General features: G+C 38.6%; 1 protein-coding gene across 2 annotated transcripts in view; it reads left to right on the forward strand.

Moving 5' to 3' along the window:
• GLP1R (glucagon like peptide 1 receptor) overlaps window positions 1-24,565 on the forward strand; it is an 82,059-nt gene that overhangs the window by 41,724 nt on the left and 15,770 nt on the right. For both annotated transcript variants that reach the window (XM_048937046.1, XM_048937047.1), the window contains 5 exons: window positions 7,671-7,780; window positions 10,344-10,450; window positions 14,202-14,355; window positions 16,354-16,513; window positions 23,911-23,971. In XM_048937046.1, the coding sequence (XP_048793003.1) occupies window positions 7,671-7,780; window positions 10,344-10,450; window positions 14,202-14,355; window positions 16,354-16,513; window positions 23,911-23,971 (592 nt within the window). The remainder of the gene's footprint in view (window positions 1-7,670; window positions 7,781-10,343; window positions 10,451-14,201; window positions 14,356-16,353; window positions 16,514-23,910; window positions 23,972-24,565) is intronic.

Here is a 24,565-nt window from a genome sequence, read left to right on the forward strand (position 1 = left end):
TTTATTTTTTTTATTTTTTCCCATGCCAAGGCAGAATAAACTGTGAATGCTTGACCTTAACTGCATGGGTAAAGAGCAGCTTGCTGGGTGAACTGTATGACCTAGAGCCCACTTCTTCCATGCTTGTTCTGTCATTGCTGGCACTTCACCTTTGAGTGATGGCAAATGCTCCTCTTGCATCCAATCTGTATATATTTTCTCACGTAACAGACACATTTCTGGTATCATAGTGAACTTGAAGGATTGCTTGCTTTTCCTAAGACCCATAGAACTCAGGTAACAGTGTGTATGAAACTCAGCTTGCCTGTATACCTATAGATGTAAATACCTAACGTGGGGAAGAATCATGCTGTCTGCCTTCTGAAGTTAGTAGCTCTATGTTTGCTTTGATTTTTTTAATAATATTTTCATTTGACAAAGTAGTCATGCAAAAAATGCAGACTGACTTAAAAGGTACCCGTGTGTAAGTAGTTTAATTATAGAACATCCTCCACTTCACACTCCACAAATGCAGCTTTACCTTGAAAATGTTCTAAGCTACACAATGATTGTACTTATTCATCATGTACACAGCTTTATTTGCTATATTACCCTTTTCCATTTGTATGTTTTGCTGTTAAATTTCCCCTTGAGTGTTTTCAGTAGTAGACTACACTTCCCCTGAGAGACCCAGGTCCTTGCTATGAATTTTGAGAGTACACCAAATCCTCCTCAAAACTACTGCAAATGGTACCTGTTAGCACTCCCATATATCACTGTAAATTTTCCATGAATAAGAAAGAAAGTTCTCTGGGCAGGGTGTTTATGAGAGAGCCTTGGTACTTGAATAGTTCAATGACAATAATAATGATAGTGGTGGCTGGTGGCTGGCCAGACTCATCTGACCTTTCTGAAACTAATTTACTTTCTGAAAATTGGAAAAAGCAGAAGTGAATTAGGCAACAAAAGGATCAAACGCTCATCAGCATATTTCCTCTGAAAGTTTAAAAAAAATAAAAGAAGCTTGACTTCCACACACACAACCTGGCTGATGATTGTCCTAGAGCTTAATGAAGCAGAGTATCAGCAATCTTATTTAAACAGAACTAAAGCATGGCTAAAAACGTGGAAAATATTGAGTTTGTGTGGATGATGAATGTCAGTGAGCTTCTCTAAGCTTCTAAAATGTGAGGTAACATTGGCAGTGAATACTTCAAGAAAGAATTGCACCTTGGCAGAAAAAGAAAAGTTTAAGTCAAAAGGATTGTATGTCCAGCCAAATACTTTTGAAGCAATGAAAATAGAGTAGAAATGAAGATGAAATAGCGAACTTAGAGCAGTTTACTAATAGAATGGTGTAAGAATTCCCAATTTTTAGATCAGAAGTAAGTCTCAGAGATATTGTTGTAAAGATTCATCTTTTAGTGGGAAGGCCAATCTAGACATAATTGCCACCAGTAACTATTGGCAGGAACGATGCTGGTTTCCGTGATTAAATCATTTGATAGTTTGTTTTTTATTTTTTCTTTAGGAGCTTGATTTTAGTAGCTTATAGGCTTGCAAAGCTTTGGTTGAATGTGATTCAACATAATAGAAGTCTGATTTAAAGCTGAAAGTTTTCAAGAACTTGTTTTGTCAGAACCATGCTGCACTTAAGCATGTGAGTAAGGAAGATGAATGGGACTCCTAGGACAGTGGAGACATCCCACTTTCTATTTCTCATGGTGAATTCCTTGCACTTTCTCCCACTGAATTCTCCTCTCCTTGACTGGAGCAGAAGCTTCTTGTGTGTGCTGAGAATGTCTGAGGAACATGATGAGAAAGGAGACATGTTAAGAGGATAGAGGCTAAAATCAGGGTGTTTTTCTGTTCACCTCCAGTGGCTTTGGGGCACAGCAAGTCAAAGAGCTGAGAGGAATAAGAAAATTCAGAGTGAAGGGAGAGGATCAGCAGCAGGTTTATTGATCAATAGTGCGTGGGTAAGTATTGCAACAATAGAAATGGTTGGAGGAATAAAGCTGGAGAACCAAGGAGGGCAATACAAGCAGGGAGAGAAATAGTACGACAGCAACTAAAAGGAGATGGACAAAGGAGGCAGAAAGAAGAGGAAGATGTTGGGGCAGAAAGGCAAAAAATGTTAGAGTTCACCTCTACAGTATTTGAGACTCAATATCCCCATGCTGCGTAACAGAGAAATCCACTGACAAAGCACATGAATATATGGATGTGGCACAGGGCTGTGTCCTGAGCAGTAATATCAAAGGCTGCATTTCTTAATGTATGTGAACAAGCTGTTTGGGTTTTGTTTTCTTGTTGCTGGATGGGTTTTTTTGTGTTTTATTTTGTGGTGTTTTTTTTTTTTTTTCTTCCTCTAAGTACTGGAAAAATAATTCCAAGTCTGCAGAGATTGTAAGAGCTATCGCCATAGGAAAGCCTTTACCAGTTGATACAATTTTCCTTTGCAGCTTCAGGGTTCCTTTTGCAGAAATAATAAGTTTTTAACCAGTGCCAGAGTGTAAAATTTGTTCAATAAAAATGTATGTCTTCACTCTGAAATACATGAGATCCTTCATTTTATCTGTTCCACTTTGAAGTATCCAACTCCTTTACTTTTGGAATGTAGCAGATAATGCTTACAGAATTATTTGTCTCTGTTGTGATAATTAGATTCCTTCTCGTGATATGTTTTGAAGTTGCCTGCACCAAAACCTGCCCACAGTTTTGGATTTTTGGCTTATCTTTATCACTGCCCAGTGAGAGGTGAAAACCAATGATTCAATTATTCTAATTTGTACTGTTGTCTTTGAGGATAACTAAATAACCAAGACTTCCCTTCTGCCAAGGATTGGCAGTTTATTTGTGGCACCTGGAGCTGGTTTTAACTACATCTTCTGGACCTCTTGTTTTGCTCAGAAGCTTCATCAAATAACGAGTTTATTTGCATGCCTACTTACCTCTGCCTCCTGGCTATTGCATATTTAACATAGCAGTTATCTGTTGTTTTTTCTTTTTTTCCCTTGCTTAACTCACCAAGCATCATGCTGATGACTTGCCTAGTCATCCTTTTCTTTTAGCTTATTTTTCTTTCACGGTATGCATGTTTTGTTTGTTTGTTTTTAAGTTCTTGAATCATGGCCGTAGTTAAATGGGTCCCTTCCTCTGCTTTAGGAAGCCTTCAGCTGTGTCTCCTCTTACCTTTCAAGAAAACTTTTTATTGCATCTTTTTTTTTGTTTGTTTCCACTTTATTTTAACATGCTTTTAATGAGATGTCTTCCATTAATTACATTAACTTGCTGATCCAATAACTTAAAAACACAGAACCTCTTAGCAGTGTTTTTACATATATATAAAACCTTCAATCATGTTTGTTCGTGCAATAAATTTATTCCAGCACACTTTTATTTATTCTGAATAAAACTTTTAATGGTGCCTGTTGGTATCTTATCAAACCTTCACAAAGCTGTATCATTAGCATAAATACTTGTATTTCATAAAGAGCCTTCTTTTATTATGTTAATTTGCATATCTTTTATAGTTCATAAACACTCTCCATTATTAAAATGAATACACACAAACATGCACACATTTTTATGACTTGTTTTTTAAAGTACATTTCAAAAGGTTATGTTAGGTTTCAACGTGGTCTAGCATAATACAGTTTTTTCTCAATGCAAGTTATTCAGCTGAATTGCTTAAAGAGTATAACTTCTTTTAGCATAATAATCTTGTTTTTCAGTATGATGTGGTGGGGCTTTTGTTGTTTGGTTTTTTTTTTCTTTTTGGTTAGGTTTTTTTGTTGTTGTTGTTGATTTGTGGTGGGGTTTTTTGGCTTGTTTGTTTTGAGATATTAACTCCTACCTCACGATATACGATGTTACAACTTAATGATTGCTTTGATTTATTGTGGTTTACTTTGCTCAACAACCTTTATTGGCAACTAGTATGCAAGTAGTTTTTAATTATGAAGCTATATTCTGCCACTTTTCCACAGATCTTACTCCTGCACTACAAAGAATGGGTCTTCTTGTAAGACAAGTACTGAAGCTCAAACTCCTCTCTGTAGGATCATTGCCTCATTAACTATGGGGACTTGTACTGTGTGAGGGAAAATACTGCAGAGCTGGAAATGATGATGATCACTAAGAAAAGTGAATGTCCATGTAGAATAAATACTGTGGCCGCATAATTTTTTCTGTTGTATAAATCTGGCTTTAATGTGTGACTAGTATATGCTGTTCATTTTTGGAACAAATAAAAGAGACAGTAGTGCTTAATGTTCATTGGGAAGCTGAATTGATGGTCTAAGAAAACATTGGATTTGTTGTCAGTTTTTGATTCAGTATGTTTAAATATGACTTGATAGCTTGATAGTTTTTCATTGAATGACATCCCCCCATTCTTTACCTGAAGAATCCCCTCCCATCCCCCCTCCAAAGGAAAAAAAAAACCCAACAATGGATTCTACTAACAAAAAATGTATATCTGCATAAGTTAAAACAGTTTTATTGGATGGAATTAAAAACCGCATAAGTGTCTTTAGCTTAGCAATTCTTAAGTTTTGAATGCTTAGTTTTTTAGCATTAGCATAATTCCAAATTGATTGTTTTAAAATAAGAATATATTTGCATGCAGAATCTCTGCAATATATCACCTCCATGAGTAAAGTCTCTGGTTTTTAACTTTTAATAGTAAAGCATGAAATACAGGCTCTGAAGACTTCAGGGCATGCAAGATGAGTTTGTACAGACTGCATTGTAGACAACATTTGCTCAGTTGCATCTCTTCTTGCACCCTGTAAAGTAGATATTAGGTCTGTGTAAGCTCACATCCATCTTTTCTTGTAGGACATTGGGCATATGACTCTCTCTTATCATTCTGTTGCAGCATGGTGGGAGCTCTCAGTAAGTGTATTCAGATCTGTTTTCCCACCTCTCACACAGACTGTAGGGTATAATTGAAAATAAATTTCTTCCTGCTGCAAAAACTTGAAGTGACCGTCAGCTTTTCTGCCTTCAAAACAAAATGCAAGGCATAGTTGTGTCATTGTTTTATCATCACTAAAATGAAGGAGTTGGAGTGACTAATATGCAGAGGGAGGAGGAACAGTGGGAAGGGGTACTAAATAAAGTACTTGTAGTTAAATTGCTTGTTGAGGTAATATAATTTCAGACGATGTGGCAGTGAGCCCAGGATAAACACACATTTAGATAAATGTGTTTCTTGGACAGTAGTGCAGGCTGGAGCTCCTCCTGCTCCCTGGAGGCTTCGTGTCCAGGTTGTACCCTGTTGCTGTATTGCCAACTACAGGCTTACAGGTCTTGGGTTTAGTGTTTGCTGTATGAGAAGCCAGAATGGGGGCTAAATGATGCTTCTGTGACAGCTTTTACAGCCAACAGTGACTCTAAGTGAGCAGTGGTCAGGTCACACCAATTGATAACAGAACTGCTGGAAGGTGTAGACTCCCAGGTTCCCCATCAAAGAACATTTTTCTTACTTCAGGAACAAACAGTCTGGAAGACTGTTGTGATGCCCGTATACTACAGAATCCATTTTTTTTAATGGACGAAATTGTTACCTTTTCCAAAACATTTACCTCTGCTTGAAATAGAGAAGATATATTAACAGAGTTCTATAATACTTGACACACAGCAGCTAGACAAAACTCTTGGTCTCTTGTCTTTTTCCTCACTCCCTCTCATCTCTCTGCCTGAATAGAAGTGATTGAATAGGACATGCTGTAATTTGTTTTTACAGTGAATAATGTTTCAGTTTATCCTGAGGGACTGTTAGGTGAGTAATCTCACACTGACCTTGACACAGTGTTGTTGTAAAAGGCAGATCAGGTTGTTTTAAGCAGATAAATCATTTAATTTGCTTCTATTTCTAATAAAAGGAGGCTGGTAAGGAAGTGTTTGTGAGCATTCTGTCATGTGATAACATTTTCCTCTTAAGTAAAATTGTTTAGCTGGCCACAGCATTTGTTTTTATTTACTCTCATCAGAGAACATTATAGATGATGGTATTAACTTCAGTGTTAACTCTTGGCCTCTCTTCTCTGTCTTTTATCGGTCTACAGAGCATTTAAGCTTTGGACATCAATCCACATTTTAACATGTAATTCTAATGAGGTGTGATTGACACTTTACAAATAAACTGGCTTCTTTAAGATCCCATTCTAAAAGTTGTGCAACTTTGTCAGCTAATGCATTAATTTACAGGTTAAATAAAATCAGATTCCCCATATGCTGGAAGTGGTTTTTATTTATTTTCATTGTAGAGTGTGATATCCAATTATTGTATATGATATATGTAATAATTGGTGTCAATTGAGACTCTGACTGTATGGTAACAAAACGTATTATGATACAAGAGAAGGATATTGTATGATAGTAGGGAGGCAGCAACTACTCACATCTTCTGGAAAGTTTGTTCATCATTTTCATCTACTCAAACTGGAGCTGGTTGTACGTTTGGTATTTGCACTGCCTGAAAAGTAAAATGGCCTGAGTCACAACAGGATTCAGGCACAATTAAGAATCCTAGGGGTTGAGTTTGCCTCCCATGTCTTGCGCAGTGCTGGTTTTCAACGTGACCAGATGCAGAGGATGAAAGGTCTTGTGTGTGTAGTATGTATTCAACATCAAAACCTCCAGGGCCTTGTAATAAACCTGTGCTAATGTTATATAAGGTCAGATGTCTTTATATACAACTGAAAATATTCTGTTTCCACAGGGTCGAGACTTGATCTCCTGTCTCTGAGAGTATCAGGTTGCCTTTAGTACATCTTCCTGTTATCTGCATGGTCTCTCAGTTCTTTTGTGAGCATTTCTCCATGTATCAACCATGCTGCAATCCTAATGCTGCCTTATAGGTTAAGATCTTTATTTATTTTGTTTTCAATGTTTTCTATCTCATAAATATTTTGGGTGATAAATAATTCCTGAGAAGCATATGCTTCTCCCATTGACATAAATAGTTTTTTCTCCCATTCGCATCATGTGGTTTCTTCTGTTTGGATTTTTGATTTAATTCTTTTTGCTTAAAACTCTTCCTGAATACAGAAATGTCTGGTTCCTGCACTGACTACTGCTGTATTAGGATTTAGAATTATTAGACTTTAGATACTTTCATATGCTAAAGTTCAATTGTCCTTAGCCTTTGTACTCCTATTTTGGTGCTGCTGTCTGATGTAATTTTATTATAAGCCATTTCATCGTACGTGCTTTTACAAGATCAAGTTGCTAACTGCTTTTAAAAGATATTTTATTTATTTGTTATCCAAACATGTAGACAGAAGGAATAAAAAGACTGTACGGTACTTTAAGCAGAGATTTATGGTTTTGTTTTGTAGTGCAGATGTTTGCCTAGATAGCTGCATTCTGGGGAGATTGTATTAATGTACTTGTTCTGAGGTTTCTCTGTTCAGTGGTCTGCATTATTTCAGAATAGAAAGAGCATGCACACCTTTCACGTGTTCTTTTTCCTGTGAATACTGTAGATGAGGCAGTAGCCCTGAGGCCAGGCAGCAGCAGTGCTGATGGGCAGGAAGCAGGTGAAGCGCTCCTGCAGCCATGCTGCTGTGTTCTTTCCAACTGAGAAAGCTGTTGGTGAGGAGGGAAGGTCGCAGCCTTGCCTCCCAGCATGCATGCTCTACTCCAGCTGACCATGTGTCCCCTCTTGTTTCTGGCAGTGCTGCATGGGCAGGTGTACCGGTTCTGCACCTCCGAGGGTACCTGGCTGCTGAAGGAGAACTCGACTCTGCCCTGGAGGAACCTGACTGAGTGTGAGGCCTCTGACCAGGTAAGAGTGCCTCTCTGGCTGCTACTGTTGTTTAGGACCAAACAGAGAACAGCACTAATCATTGATGCAAGTGGATTTTTGCCCTGTCAAAGTAATCATTTTCAACTCGTCCTGAGTGCCTCACTTTGATGAGTCTAACAGTAATGTCAGGTATCTCCCCTTTAACAAAGTGAGGCAGATGAGCCTAGGGTTAATGTAGGTGAGACAGCTGGGAGAAGTAAACTGGAGGCTGTGGTACAGGACATTCCTGAGGCAGTCAGTGGTCTTATTTACAGCAGGAAAAATTCTCATTACAGAAGTCATCTAATATTATCCCTTTTCCATTCCTTCCCTTCCCTTGGTAGAATATTTCTGGGATAAAATTAGTTTGTGTTCTCTGTCTCATAAGTAGATATTAAAATTAACTGACCTGAAAGGCACTTGTTTTTCAGCTTTGGGCAAAGGGTAGTTCCTGCTTTCTGTCCGTTTGTGGGATTTGTTTGTTTGTTTTTAAGCTAAATTTGACATGAACTGTAGAATTAGGCTTGTCAGTTTATTTTCTTGCGCTAGTACTTTATACTCTGCAGGGAGCTGGAATACCTGGCACCAAATAAAGAAGAGTGGAGAGGTTTCCAAGGGATTTTGGTCAGCCACTGGCGTCAGCTAGTGCACTATGTGCGTACCCATGACGTAATGCCATCACAGCTGTGAGCCTCCAAGGGTGATCCTTTTGCTCATATAAATTGAGTTTGCTCTCTGTCCCAGCATGCTGGGAACTAGTACATACCTAGCCAGAACAGATCTAGTGTATGAAATTCCTTAGTTCCACAGGCAGAGTGCCTCCTGAGTTCCTGGAACTCAGCACCTCTTTAGAAGGAATGAATGGCTGCAAACTAGAAGGAAATGCAAAAAGAGATAATTTCTAGTTCTCCAACTGTGTAAAATATAACATTTTCTTATATTGTGTTTTATTTAACATTTCTTTATAATTTTCTTCTTCCATATCAGTAGCACATTCTGGGTGTCTCAGCGCAGCACTTTAGTGTACCACCCAGTGTAATTTTGATCACTTTTCCCCGTTTGCCGTTGTGGTTCCTTCCAGACCTGTGCTGGAACATGCCAAGAAAAGAGAGAGCTTGTGGCAACATGTGGTCATTTGGCACCTACCTCCAGGTTTCCATGAGCTAGTTTGGATTTTGAAAACCTTCACAAATAGTGTGAGACCCCAGAATGTGAATGACCATGTTTGCTTTTCCAGCTAATGTGTACAGAGCCCCTGGTAATGTTACACTGTGCGATCTATGCATCTTGTGCACGAAGACAGGAAGTTGTTTTTATGAGCTTACTGTATACTATGTCACAACTGTTGTTACACACAGTCCCAAGAGTTTGCAAGTGATTCCTTATAAAATAACATTATTTTCTTTAGGTATGAGTTGTAGGTTTGATTTGTGTAGGTGTTTTAAGTTGTTATGTCTCAGTAGCTGTTTTTCTCCTCATAAAGTAGCTTTCATGTCATTCCTTTTAAAACTAAGCTAGCAAATCCCTGAGGAACAGCCTGTGTGCTCTCATTAAATCCTCCTGGTTTCGCAAAATACATCTGAATGGCTGTACTTATTTCTGAAGTACAACCAGTATATTCCTTTGTACATCGCAGGTCTTGAGAGTCTGCTGCATAATCACAGCTTGAAGTAGGGAAGTAAAAGAGAACATGAATGTGCCTTTGGGCCCAAGCAACAAAGTCCGTACTGTATTTCAGACCTACATGTAGCTTTTCAGACAGTTCTCTTCCCTAAAGATTTTGTCCAGCACTTCTAATCAGGAGTCTAAATGGATGTGTCTTCAACAGGACATCTGAAGAGAGAGAGAGGCTATCAGGAAGGTATGAGCATCCCTGCTGCTACATCACCTCGTTCCCTTCCGGGCAGTGCTGTAACTCATAGTTCATGGTATGAGGTGGTCTGCAGCTTGTTGCCAGCAGGAACATGCTTGCACATGCTGCTACATGCTGCTACAACAGTGTAGTTGAGGTGGAAGAGGCACTATTTATGGACAGGAAAGAGTTTAATTACATGAGTTTAAGGCTTAGAGCTAGCAAATGGGACCTGGCTTGTTTTATTTCTAAACATAGACTTTACCAAAGGAACACCCTCATTACAGCATTAAGGTGATAGGCTCAAAGAGTGTGAGAAAATATAAGCTTTACCATTTTTACTGCAGAATTAAGTTGTCTGTTCTTTCTGTCATCTGTTTAATACCTGCCTGTGTGGTAATTTATGCCTCTCCATCTGTGTGATCAAATAATGTTGCATTATCTATTTTCTAGCTTGGCTATGAAGTCCAACTTTTTGACTGAACACCTGGGAGCAGCTGGGGAATTAAGATTAAAATTTTTATTTTGTTAAAACATAGGAAAGTGGAAGAGTGATTCAATGAAGGCATTTAAACTTAAAAATAGGAGAATGACTTCTGTGTATCATTAAGAGAAGTTAAAAAGCAACTTGGTAAAAAGATCTGAAGCCCATTAGCTCTGTTTATCCCTTCCTCCCTCTCTTTTTTTCTTTTCTCCTTTATGTGCTCTCAGGATGCACCAGAAGAACAGCTCCTGAATTTGTCCATCATATACACCATTGGATATGCTCTTTCCTTCTCTGCCCTTATAATTGCAACTGCCATTCTTCTTGGATTCAGGTAACTGGCGAAGCTCTGGAGAATGGAGAATGTTTTTCTGTATGATTGTATCAGGCTGACATGAAAATTTGATTTTACCCTTCTTCTATCACCTTATTTCTCAATTGCCTTTGTGTTTTTTCTCGCATTCATTTCTTCTTAAAATGCAAGCAAAATTCCTAAGCTTCTATTATATGACTGGCATGTATGAGCACACTGTTTATTAGTTGAAATATTTTGTTTTTATATCTTTTATTTCAATGAAGTTTCCACTAAAAGAGATGAAAAAAAAAAAAGAGATTTCAGCATTCTCTTATGTTGTTGCCTTGGTGATGGGGGATCTGGGATGCAAGTGGACATTTAGCAGAGAAGTTTTCATTCTGCCTTGCACAGAGTTGTGTATAAACCTCAGTCTTGCCCATTTCCTAGTCACAGAATTACAAAATCACAGAACTTTAGGGATCATTTAGTCCCCCTGCTAAAGCAGGTTCTCTACAGTAGATCTTGCAGGAAGGCATCCAAATTGGTCTTGGATATCTCCAGAGGAAGAGATTCTGCTTCTCTGAGTTGCCTGTTCTAGGAGCTCTTTGTTTTTGTATGGAACTTGCTATGCTCCAGCTTCTGCCTGTTGCTTCTTGTTCTGTTGTTCACCACTGAAAAGAGTATGTCACTTTCAACTCAACTCCCATACTTCGGATACTTATAAACTGCAGTGAGATGCCCCTCAGCCTTCTCTTCTCCATACTGATCATAGCCAGGTCTCTCAGCTTTTCATCATTTAGGAGATGATTTCAGGCCCTTTATCATCTTGCAACCCAAATCATTCTATGATTCTATGATTGATTGATCTTTGTGGCCTGCTGCTGGACTTTTTCTTAGAGATTCCTGTCTTTTTTGAACTGAGGAGCCCAGAACTGAACACAATATTCCAGATGTGGTTTGTGTAGGGTGTATTTCAATGCAGAGAAGGACTTTTACCACAATCTCTTGTTGGAGGGCTTTCAGAAAATCTCATTTATTTTGCTATGTGGAAGATAAATTAATTGATATTTATAAAGTTTTTGTGAAATATATTGCTGTCACTTGGTCACATTAGCATACTGGTTTCATCCAGTAGTGCACCAACACATTGCACAAAGTACCTCAAAATTGAGAGACTCCAGGTTGCACAGCCTTCCTGAACTGGATACATGTTCATGGTACATTGTGTAGGTTTGATTAAAATAAAAAATAAAGCCTTCAGCCTCCAACAAAACAATCTCTTTTTTTCTCTCCCTAGGTACAATAGGTGTCTCACTGATTCCAGACAGATTTTCCTATGCTATAGGAATGCTGAACACAGTGTTAGAAAACACAAAGACATAAGCATAAGAGGGAAGTCCCTCTGTCATGTGGTCTTGCTCCTGGATGCTGTATACATCTGGATCTCATCATCCTGATTACATGTTGATGAGGCTGCCTCTGAGTTGTATTTTCTTGTCTCCCAGTTCTGTGCTCTAATCCTTAAGAAATTTTCTTCCCTAGTAAATAATTCTCATTGCCAGTTAATGATTGCTTGCTCTGAAGGCAGCACTCTGTTAGCAAGGCAGTCCTTCACCTGTCCTAATTATTGGAGGAGTTGCATTTAAAAACATCAGTCATGCCTTCAGCTTCTAATCTCCAAAGCTAAAGTAACCTAAGCCTTATACTACCTGCAACGCCTTGTAGCGTGGTGTTATCCCTTCTCCTTCTCAAAGAAGATTTAAAATGACTGCAGAAATGTAGACATGCTCATGCTCTGAGTCCCATGTAATAACTGTGATTTGTACATGTTGTGGCTGTGCAACATGGGACTCATCCAACAAAACACCAGATGGTCTGAATTCTCCAAATGTCTCCCACGATGAGGGCTTTCTTCTTGCTTCACCCATCAGTGACACCTTTTAAGTAATCTTAGCAGCCCAGATGTAAAAGTCACAGAACCCAACCATGTACTTACCGAAGGAAGGATGCACGTGGCTTTGGCACATCACAAGGAGCAACCTTGCCACAGATGACTGGTAGGAGAAAGGAAATGCTGATGCCCTGATTTTTGTGGAGAGATTCTTTAGCACTTATTCCTTCAACTGTGAAGCAGTGACTGGAGAAGTGTGCATGAGTGTCTGTTTCTGGCTTTGCAAATAAGGTTACAGAGATATTAAGGAGTGCCATCAAACTATTTTTTGTTTTTATGTCTGAATTGACTGTCTGAAGACAACTTCTTTCTGTATCTCAAAAAACATAAGGCGCTCCCCCTGTGTGACTGCAGTTACTGGATTCTGGATGCTGATTGGAACATGGCTCATCCCCATTGGTTGTGCAGTCTCATCAGATAAGGATAAAAATTGAATTCTGTGGCATCAAAATGCTGGTATTCGCCACTTCTGTAATAGGAAAGAGTTAGTAAGTTCTTATACTACAGAATAACCCTTGTATTTGCTCTTTGTAATGATTCAATAGAGTAATGTATCTCTAGTGTCCAATTTTCCATCTTCTGAAATGAAAGAAAAATCTGTAATTTCAGTGATGGAAGCTGAACCAGACCCATAACTTCATGAATTAGGCAATCTGAATAGCTTGCATTGACTGCAGCAGAAATAGTAACTACTTCAACCTATTATCTTCAGATGGCTAGTTTACATACATTTGTCAATTGGATTTAAATATATGGCAATTCTGAAGTGTAGCAACAAATAAACTTTGAATTAAACAAAAATAAATATTAATCATATGTAAGTTTTGCAATAAGCAGTGATCTAAAAGTGATACAAGCAATTCTTACTGAATTATATATTTTTAAATCTTCTTTTTCTTAATTTTAAAACTGATAGTATTCAAGACCAAGCCTATTTTTTCTTTTTTTTTTTCTTTCTGTTTTTTTTTTTTTTTTTTTTTTTTGTTTATTTGTTTTTGCTTCAAAGAGAGAATTATATCTAGTTAGCTTCATTTGAAGCAGAATATGTACCCTTGTAATTCTGGAAGAAAAAAATTTGTGGGGGAGACTGGTAAAGCACTAGCAGCACTCTGCAGTTAGTTGCCATTTACGTGACTGCAGTTTCCTTTGCTATCCTTTAACATGCTCTTTTCAAGAAGTAGCAATTTTGTTGTCTTTACAGCCGTGACTGCTGAAATTCAAGAGGACTTTTTTTTTTCTTTTTTTTTTTTTCAATTCTGAATGCAGAGGAGGAAATCGTGTTCCTTTTTGTTACACAGGAGATTAATTTCCCTTGGAGGCAATTTGAATACAGCTTTTTCTCTTGTCAAATTGATAATTTACAGGTGGATTTTCTTTTCACTGGGGATGGGATGCCTGTACACAGCCCAGAAGCTGTACTGCACAGCAGTTCCTGAGCCAAAGTAAACCTGTTCAGTGACAATGGGGTCAGTTCAAAGGGATTAGGTACAGCATGATTTGAAATTAGAATGGTTTTAGTCCTTTTGGATATTTCTTATGAAAATGATATAATTTTTACACTCTTAAAACATTTTAAATTGATTTTTCTTATGTACCCATTGTTTCCCTTCTCTCAGACGTTCACCCTCATAGCTGCACTTTTGAATATAATTTCCTCTGTGACAGTGGTTTCTTTCCAAAAACAGTTTGAAATGCCCCCAGCCATTCTCAAGTTACAAGGATTTCCTCTGGTACCTCATGATTTTCAACAGGGCTCATTATGCCTGACTTCAGTCCTATCTATGATATTGCAGCTTTTACACTATTAGCGGATCATGACTGATTCTTCCATTTTTACAGACATCTTCATTGCACAAGAAATTATATTCATCTGAACCTCTTCACCTCTTTTATCCTCCGTGCTATATCCGTCTTCATTAAAGACTCAGTGGTGAAGTGGATGTACAGCACAGCCACACAAGAGCACCAGTGGGAAGGACTTATCTCCTTCCAGGTAGGGGCAGACACTGTGGTGGTTATGAGGATATTGGAGTCATCATGGTGGTGTGTCTGCATCACAGCAGGTAATTTCAGTTTGTACACCTAGGCTTGTCTGAAACGATGCTTTCTGCAGTCTGTAATTTCTCTGAACCTTACAGCACAAGATTTGTGGTTGTGCCATTCAGAGCTTACTGCAGACAAACAATTGATGTCATGGTGTATTTTCTCGTCCTCTGGTAGGTTTGCCTTTCTAAATGGAACAGACATGGCCAAGTGGATTTTTTGCATGTGTATAAATGACTCGTCCCTCTTCTTGGGCTGCAGATTCAGTTCTTCTACTAGTAGCATGAGGAAATTCATTTTACTAAGCCAACACCTCCTGTGTTAGTATTGTCCCTCCGGTATAGTGATCAAATTAGTTGGTCATTCTTGGAAATCGTTATAATCTTTTAATGATAGAAAAATTGAAGCATCAAATTGAAATGCAAATTTAAAAGCATTTAGAAAAGCTTTGGAGGAACAGACTAATTAAATACTTCCAATCAATTAAGGAGGATATGCAGCTCTTGTGAATATGATGAAAGCATGCCTTTCCTCTTCAGATTTGGGAAACAAAATGTAATTGAATCTTTATAGAAATGTATTCCCATTATTTATATCACTCCTGTGATTCTAGAACATGGGTATAGCATTTGCTACTGAAATACTAGATTGGGGGGGGTCATAAAGAGATATAATACATAATTAGTACCATCTTTTTGTGACGTTCTGCCTAGGGCTTAGTTGTTAATACCTCAAGTGAATATCATAGGATAGTTCATTTCTTTGCACTGAGAATGTGTTGATTGGCAGAAAGTAAGATTGTAATGCTTACATTAAATGAAGGGCTTGGGAATGTTTACAATGAATTGTCAGTCAGTTCCTTTCTTAAAAAAAAAAAGAAAAAAGAAAAAAAGAAAAAAAAGAAAAGTAGTTTTTGTGTTTTCAGACATGACTTATCCAAAATAGTGGTTTCATCAGATCTGATGGATACATTAGTTAGATAATCAGGTTTCATGCTTATCTAAAGTTCTGCTGCCCACATCTATGTAAATTGTCAGCTGAGAGATTTTTTTGCACTTAAATGTAATACACTGAACAATACTTTGCTTCTATCAAAAACCTTTTGCTTAGGAAAATGGTAAATATTATGGTTTCTGCTATTCGCTCTTGAATATGTAAATTCTCAGCTGCCAAATGGAATATTTGGAGAACTGAAAAAATTCACTGATTTACACGTGTTATGGGTGCTACTTTTCATTTTCATCTTTCTGTGCTGCTTTTCAAATTATAGTCTGACCCTTACAAGGAAAATTCAATACAAATAATTTTGTTTTTTTGAAAGTAGGAACATTGTATACTTGCTTTGTATAGCACATAGTGCTGGTCTCTGTCCTTTTAGTACTCAAACGTGAGGTTTTGTTTTGAGAAGGAATCACAGAATCACAAAATCATAGGGGTTGGAAGGAACCTCCAGAGATCGAGTCCAACCCCCCTGCCAAAGCAGGTTCCCCACACCAGGTCGCACAGGTAGGCATCCAGGCAGGTCTTGAACATCTCCAGAGAAGGAGACTCCACCACCTCCCTGGGCAGCCTGTTCCAGTGCTCCGTCACCTCACTGTAAAGAAGTTCTTGCACACATTTGTGCAGAACTTCCTATGCTGCAGTTTCTGGCTGTTTCCCCTTGTCCTGTCTCCACACACTGCTGAAAACAGTCTGGCCTCACCACTGTGCCCCCCACATGTTAGATATCTGTAGACCTGGATCAGGTCCCCTCTCAGTTTTCTCTTCTCAAGGCTAAACAGACCCATTTCACTTACTTATCCTTTCTTCATAGGGCAGATGCTCCAGGCCCTTCACCATCTTTGTGGAAGTACAAGAAGGATAGAGAAAAACAGTCTTTCGGGTTAGTCTGCTTTTTTTCCTGTCGCCACTGCTATATTCATTTGGGCTGTGCTTTCTTCCATTACAGGAATCCCTTAGCTGCCGTTTGGTGTTTGTGATGATGCAGTACTGTGTGGCTGCAAACTACTACTGGTTGCTGGTGGAAGGCATGTACCTGTACACGCTGCTGGTACTGTCTGTCTTTTCCGAGCAGAGAATTTTTCGGCTGTATCTCTGCATTGGCTGGGGTAAGTTGATCTTTCCTTACGTCCACCTGTGACTGCCCAGTTCAAGTTCTGCAGTCTATTCTATTTTTATACCTGATCCCTGATGTTTGAGCTGGGCCAGTGTGGCTTGCAGCATAGAGGCTGTGGGTTCATAATGCAGGGGCTATACATCACTACAGAAACTCCCCAGAGCAGTGACAAGCATGTGGTACTTTTCCAGCAAGACATCAACTTCTAACACAAAAGATGTGTGGCTGGTTTCAGGTGCGCAAAGGGTGTTCTGAATTACCGTACCCTGACAGTTTCTCATTTCATTCAGTGGCATCATCTACTTTTGGTGCAAAATAATGGTGTATATCACACCTAACCAAGAGTAAAGATAGAGGCGTGCTGGCAGTGTGGAGGAATGCAACAGGGATGACAAACAAGGGGCTGCTAGCAGGTAGCATTCTGATTGGTTTTGTGGGCAGAACAGGCCAAGTGACAAACGTCAGGTGAAAGATTGGTCAGGGTGCATGTGCCAGGGACGTGTGTATGCTTGAGATTAAGTACTGTGATGAGATAAAATCAGTTGCTTTAGTCAGAACTTCTATGAAAATTCTAAAGCTTTGATTCTTTCACTCTCCAGTTAGCATGAATTCTATTACTATTCAGGACTGATCTTAAGCTTTGATTCTTTCACTCTCCAGTTAGCGTGAATTCTATTACTATTCAGGACTGATTTGAAGAATCTCTTCTGTGTCTTTATTGCCTTCTCTTCATTCCTCTTTTCCTCTCTCCCATCCTTGTGGAACTTGAGTGACTATTGGAAAGCTGGAAGTAAATCAAAGTAAATACTGCAAATGCTTTCACAGATACTACTTCTAACATTTAAATTGTTTTGACTGTCTTTCTCTTTCTATGGATTTACCAACTGTGAATATTCTAGTAAATTAATTCACTGATAAAATATGTATAAATGACTCAGTGTGAATTGGTTGACCAATTTTACTGAACAGAAAGTAAAGGCTTCCTGGTATAAATAAATACAAGGAATAGCAATTTCATGGTAAGAGTTTTAGTTAAGAAGGAATTATTTGTCTTCTGTTATTGTTTTACATAGACCATGCAGCAAAAGCATTTTATATAACCATAGAATCATAGAATGAATCATAGAATCACAGAATGGCTTGGGTTGGAAGGGACCTTAAATCCCACACAGTTCCATATCCCTGCCGTGGGCAGGGCTGCCACCCACCAGCTCAGGCTGCCCAGGGCCCCATTCAGCCTGGCCTTGAGTGCCTCCAGGGATGGGGGACCACAGTTTCTCTGGGCAGTCTGTACAAGTGTCTCTGAGCAAATTATTTCCTTCTAACATCTAATCAAAATCTCCCCTCTTTTCATTTAAAACCATCATCCCTTATCCTATCACTGTGCTCCATCATAAAGAGTTCCTCTCCAGAGTTTTTGTAGGCCACTTTTATTAAACTAGGTTGTAATCATTTTACCTTTGATTTTTTTTATTTTTTATTATTAAGGAAGGTTGGGGGATGGGGGGAGGAGAGCCATCTTTGAAGCACTGAAGTCATGAGAGGAAATTAAAAAAATGAGGAAAAAAAAAAGCAAAATTATATCTGCAAAATGGAGTGCCAAAACAGAAGACATTATTTTATTTTTGTTTTTCCTATATGGGAAATTTGCTACCGTATGTTGAATTTCTGGATGAATTTGTGGAAATGAGTGGCAGTGCCAGAATTTGGCACTAAATATATAAGCTTCATCCAGACCTCCTAGGAAAGCTTCACCAGTGCCATTCAGTCCTCATCTTTATAGTTTCTTGCTATTCCAGCCATGTGTGTATGTGCAAACCTTGCCAATAATTCTGTCTTCAGTTGCAGACATCTGCTACTAGTCCAATGAAGCCTTCAGTGCTCCCAGATCAGTTCTAGCAGGTAACAGTTTGGTCTTGATCAGCTTCTGAGAACAGATAAAGATGTTTTTACCTCATTTTCGTGCTTCAGTGGTGTTTCCAGTTTTTGGGTGCTCAAGTTCCTCACCAGATCCCTTTCTGCTATGAATGCTCAGTTTCATTTTGAGCTATATAATAGCCTCAGCATAATGCCTCAGGCTGTGCTTCAAAGAGCTAGAAGGTGAGGTTGCTGAGAGGTTAGAGCTGAGAGCATCTCACTCTTTGAAATAGTTGATCGACTGTAAAAAATAAAGCTGGATCAAAAAATACCTGATTGTGTCAGAGCTGATTTGATACCCTGACCCTTTATCCTGTTAATGAAGTGTCTTACAGGATGATTTTTTAATGTCATTACTCATCTTTTGATGAATATATATGTGTTTAAAATTTTGTGGGTGAATTGTTGATAAACTTAGTGGGTGTTACTCATATCATGTCATTATTTTTTCTAATGAGAACTGAACTTTTTGATCACTTACTGACCATATGGTATTGTTTCTGCTTCTGTAGTCCCCAGTGTGATCGCATATGGTTTTGCTCATACTCCTGTCTAATGTATGAATGGAATGGTATTCTCTTCAAGGGTTTTTTCCACTTGATTGTTTGCACGTACGCTCAGCCATGGTATTTTCCTTGCTGTACTTCTTTCGATGAACAGTCTCAGAACAAACAAGAAGCTAGAGCAAGTCAATTCATTGGGTAAGCCCTAACAAAACATAATGTAAAGACCGGCTTACCAGTAGGTAGAAATGTCCTAGTACGTATTTCTCCCCAAGAGTTTCAGTTGTTATATTGAATAGTGCTATGCTTTGTCATTAACAGTGGGGAAAAAAAAAGTCTGTGTAGCTACGTAACTGAAAAAGTACTCTCATTTTACATCTAACATGAACATTTTGTCTCAATTCAAAATAAGGAAAGGGATGTGCAGGCTGGTCTTTATCAGGATGTCCGGGACACCAGCACATTTTTTTGTCATGCCTGAGCCCAAGGGGAGAGTCACTGAGCCTTATCCTGACATCAAGTAAATGTGTCAGGGCAATATAAAATAGTCCCTGGAGAAGAGCAGTGCTGCTGTAACACTGCTGTGTGCATCTTTCAGCAGCAACTGGAAACAGGACCTCCTTGCATTCAGAGCTGGGGAGGAGAAATGAATGGGAAAACAATGGCAGCATCCCCACAGTGACTGTGCATAACAGCCAGGCAGGAGGAAAGACAGGAGGCGGCAATTTTCAGCACTAAAAACTAAGAAGAAAATGCTAATAAAAAAGCTAAACATTCCCTTAACTTCTGTGGCAATTTTACACCCAGCTGTGCATGCAGCAGGGAAACTGCTATAAAAATAAATAACTCCCCTCCTTCCAACTCTTGGTAATCCAAACTTGCTCAAAGGATGAATACACTGAAGGAATGAGGTTGTTAAAGGCAAGAAGCCTGACTAGGGTATCAAAATCTACATCCCAATTGCCAGGATGATCTGACTGGAGCAGAGCCAGTAAGATATCTTCCTTCTCAAATCCAGTATGAGCTCAGTGTAGCAAGAGGATGCACTCATTACACTAACCATTTCTTATCTATTTTCAGTGAAAACTCTTTCAGACAACGATATGAAAATTGATTTTGTGTCCAGACTGAGCTTGATAAGAAACAAATAAACAAATCACTCTAGACTTTCTCTTATTTCTCTTTGCTCTCAGTCTTCTGCTTTCAACTTTTCCTTTTTTTTTTTTTTTTAACAGATAAAAACATTATATGTTTTCTTTTCACTTCCATACTGGTACCCTTTCTTCATCAGGTTGTATTTATTTATCACTAATTTTAGTTCCTCATCACATATTTCTTGTAGTTGATGAAGTCGAATTGTCCTGGATGGTTTCCTTACAGAAAGATGAGAAACTAGATATCTTTTGACAGCAGCCGTGTTCCTCTGGTTTGTGTGCCTGATTATCTCAGAGGCTAAAATTCTCACCACATAGAAACCGCTGATCTGAAACACTAGTTTATAAATAAATTTGTCCTTCCTAAAATGCTGTATGCAGAATATGTCCTTTTTTATGGGCCCCAGCAGAATGGCAATACTTTGGTCCTATGGAGGCAGATTTCCATCAAGAAGAATCTCTAATCATTACGTGAGAATGAGGAGAGTCTCTCTTGCTCCTCACACATCTTTCTCTTCTGAAATCACCTTCACAGAAAATGAGGTACAATGGGAATCTAGCAATAGCTTGCTAGAATGAAAACTTACTTGCACATCAAGGTACGGGAAGGAAAAATGCATGGAACATATACCTGGTGATATCTTTTGTGGTGTTCAAAACTGAGCTTGTCTGTTCTGTTCCAAAATGTCACAGACCCATTAAAAGGAGAGACTGATTTCTGCATGCAGTTACACACAGGATATAGAAGCATTCATTAGCAGCTCTGCTAGTGATTCTCCTTTCTGCTCGTTTGGGATTGTGGAGCATTAGGAAAACATCATCCAAATGTTGAATCTTCAAGTAGAATCTCTCACAACTTTCTTCTCTTACCTATTCCGCTCTATTATCGTTCTGTCTAAAACTGTTGGGTTTTGGCATGGGCAATGTCTGACTGGTTTACCTACCTTTTTTGTTTTTCTTTTTTCTGTAAGCTGTGCAGATACCTGAGCAGGTGCAAAATACTGTAAGTTACCAGGAAAATAAGTACATCTAGATACTTATTTATGCAGTGGGGTGTATAAGACATTGATTTTTCAGATCCATTACTTTCTCATCATCTATAGTATGTGTAATTTTTCCAGACTATTATTCAGAAGCCCTGTCCTCTGTCAATTAAGTTGAGTTTTTTTTAGCTGAGCTCTCAGCGTGCTTATTTCATGGTATCTGTGACAGGTTTCATAATCACAGTGTAGTGTTCAAAGACTTTCAGTTAGTTATTCTGTAAGCATTAATGTGGCTGAGTCTGTTATGAAAATACTTTTGCAGTTTCTGGCATCTTCAGATGTGATTCAGTATAAACAAGCAGATGCTACAGTTTTCTGAATTCAGATACCTGTCTTTTTCTCAGTTAACCTGGAGAAATTGCCCAACGATCTCAGTGTTTTTGTATGAGAACAAGCACACCCTACAAGAGAGGGAAGTTTCTTCTCAGATACCTGGTATTCTTTGAACAGCTGCATAAGAGAAGCACAAAACTGAAATTCAGATGTACTGAAAGTGCTGTGTGTTGTGAGCCCAGAATGAGAATACTATATTGATTTTGTTCATAAATAATATTTATCTCTAGATTTTATTCAAAGCACTTTATAGAATTTGCTTCTAATGCTTGCTGAAGCCTGGCGAATTTCCCCTGACCAAAGTAGCTAGAATGACATTTACTTTTCTGCCTGTTAACTGAGGTTAATTAGGTGTCAAGATTACAAAGTAATCTATGGAGAACCTCAGTGATCCTTGCAAGCTATAATTATTGCAGAGATGCTGCAGACTTTCTCGTTTGCTGTTTGAATATATTCTGTAGATTTGAGGTGGATTAGGGAAGGTTGTGATAGTTTTCTGTTCAGATCTTGATTAGGACCTTGGGAAACTAGATGTAATCCTACCTGCCGAAATTGTTCTCCAGTTAGTTTTCAGATCCACCTTTTTCTTAGGTCAAGTCTTTGTGAATTTGGTAAAATGGCAGATGGTATCCATGTAGAATTTACATTGATATTCAAAGCTCATGAATATGAATTGTACTGCTAAGTATTGGTGTATCATACTAAAATATACATTGCTAGAAAGGACCATATGTGACTGATGTTGTTGCAACACAGAGGCACTGCAGACCTGTGTCAGAGGTGAGAGGGAAGAGGGTTTTGCGCCACTCTGTTACCTATTAACTTGTACAACATTTACATAGCAGGGTACTGATGCAGTTCAGTAATATGAGCCCTTCGCCAGCCAGGTCTATTTAATATACAGTATTAATTGCAGTTTCTCACTTAATTCAAATGTCAAGTAATGCAATTTATTTGGTTTTCTGGTGTATCCAGAAGATGGAGGTATCCACAAATGATTAACATTATCACTCAGTGCATCTGTTCCCTCCACTGACACACAGCCTTTGTGCTCACGGTGTTTGTGCCTTAATCTGTGAGTTTCATATTGAAATGTCTTAATTCTCAGCAAAGTTAAGAAAGGAGTAATTCAAACTGTAATTAGTTTCTATGAATCAAAGGCTCTTTTGTTTGGAAGTGATTTGCAATGAGTCTGTTCTTAATCTCCTATGCCAGTATCAAAGTAGGACTGATTTCTCAGTAACTTTGTTCCAAAAATACACTCTCAGTATAAGGTATGTCTGTGGAGTGTGATTCAACCACCTGCCCAGTATCTCTACTCAATTTACATATTTGTTATTGCTATAACTATTGGTTTTCTGTGATTTTCTTTTTCTTGATGCTCTTCATTTTTTTCTCTTTTTATTTCCCTTTGTTTACTGAAGGAGAATAATTTATCATTTGAGCTATTTCTGCAGTATTTAGCTGTTATGATTGTAGAGAAGGAATACAGTGCAATGAAAGAGTAGATTTTTACTGATATTGTATGCTCAGTGCAGATATTGCTTTTCAGAAGATTTTCAGTCTGCAAGAGATCACTGATTTCCCTGTGGCTTCTGTCAGAAACTGCACTTTTGCATTGTGCAATGCACCGTAATGCACACAAAGTTCTAACATCTGTTACCATTCTCATTTTTAAGAATGTAATGCACTTTAAAATTTTGTTGAGAGACTTTGACATTGTAAAGCAAATTATAACTGCCAGCTTATTTGGCTTTTCTGTATTCCCCTTGCATCCCAGATAAACTGTGAACATTTTTAACACATACACTGTCAGGTAAGCATAGGACAAAGATTCTTCTCAGGAAGAGATGCACCTGCTCAAATACCATAGCCCAAATTTAGGTCTTTTCTGGGGAGACCTGAGCACACTTGCTCCACAGAATGTGCCCATGCTTTCATTATCATCATGGTGTGTATATAACTGAGTGTACACCAGCTCAGTGCCAATGGACAGCTTGAACCTGGTGCTACCTGAATGCAACACAACAGACCTGTGGACAGAAGTGTGGATGCAGAAGGTTTGGGTCAAAGAGCTCTGCATTCTTCCTCTCTAAATTGCATAGTGGCCAGCAGATATTCCAGAAATTTAGTTCCCTTGTCCTCTCCATGATAATTTTCACAGAAAAACTGGTATGTACCAAATATGGGGGCGATGGTCTGTTGTTCATTGTTCATGATTGCTAGGAACTGGACAGGGGCGTAGGCAAAAGAAGGTATACATGCTAATTACTTGCAGGTTAGATTCTTCCTCCCACTCTTGACAGCCAACTGCACTGGTCAGGAGAGGTAACCCTCCTGGCAAAGAATTACATTGTACATCATTGCATGGGGGTTATGTCCTCTTTGCTTTTCCCTGTCCTTTAATGTCAGTGTCAACCTTGTCTCCTCTCTTCCCAGGTATACCAATGCTGTTTGTTATCCTCTGGGGAACTGTCAAGTACCTTTATGAAGATGAGGGGTTGGTTTAGTTCTGATTTTCTAGCTATCTCATTTGTGCTGCGTGTGTGCACTGGCAGGCCATTGTTTGCTTTCTGTTTGTAGCGTAGTGTAGTTTGCTTTGGCAATGTGCTGAAACCTCATAAAATTGCTTCTGTTTTGTCTGAAGGTCTTGCATGACTTTTCAGGATGGACTGCATGTTTCTTTCTGATCCCAGTTTTCTGCATGTCTGAATGAATCTATCCTTTTGCAGGTCAAGGAGAGGCATGTTTTGTTATTCTGTAGTTCCAGTAGCAACAATAGAAGTCGTCATACCCAACCGAGACCTCTCCTGACATTGTGCCTTTGGCAGTAGCCTTTAGAGTTATGCCTCAGATGAAGGCAAAAACGTCCCACGGAATTTTGCCTGCAATTTGTAGTGGTTAGCTTATGCCTTGCAGCAGAGATGTGATTGCCTGTTCTTGTTTAAGCTTCCATTGTTTTGGTCTTCATAAAATGAAAACGCATTCTGTGTCTGATTGTGTTAGTCTTTCTGAAGTCAAGTGTACCACTAATAAAACTGTTGAAAAACACAAAATACATTTTGTCTGCTTTTCCCATAGTGACTATTCTGAA

Source organism: Lagopus muta, chromosome 2, assembly GCF_023343835.1.
Source record: "Lagopus muta isolate bLagMut1 chromosome 2, bLagMut1 primary, whole genome shotgun sequence".
In the NCBI taxonomy this organism is placed as follows: domain Eukaryota; kingdom Metazoa; phylum Chordata; class Aves; order Galliformes; family Phasianidae; genus Lagopus; species Lagopus muta.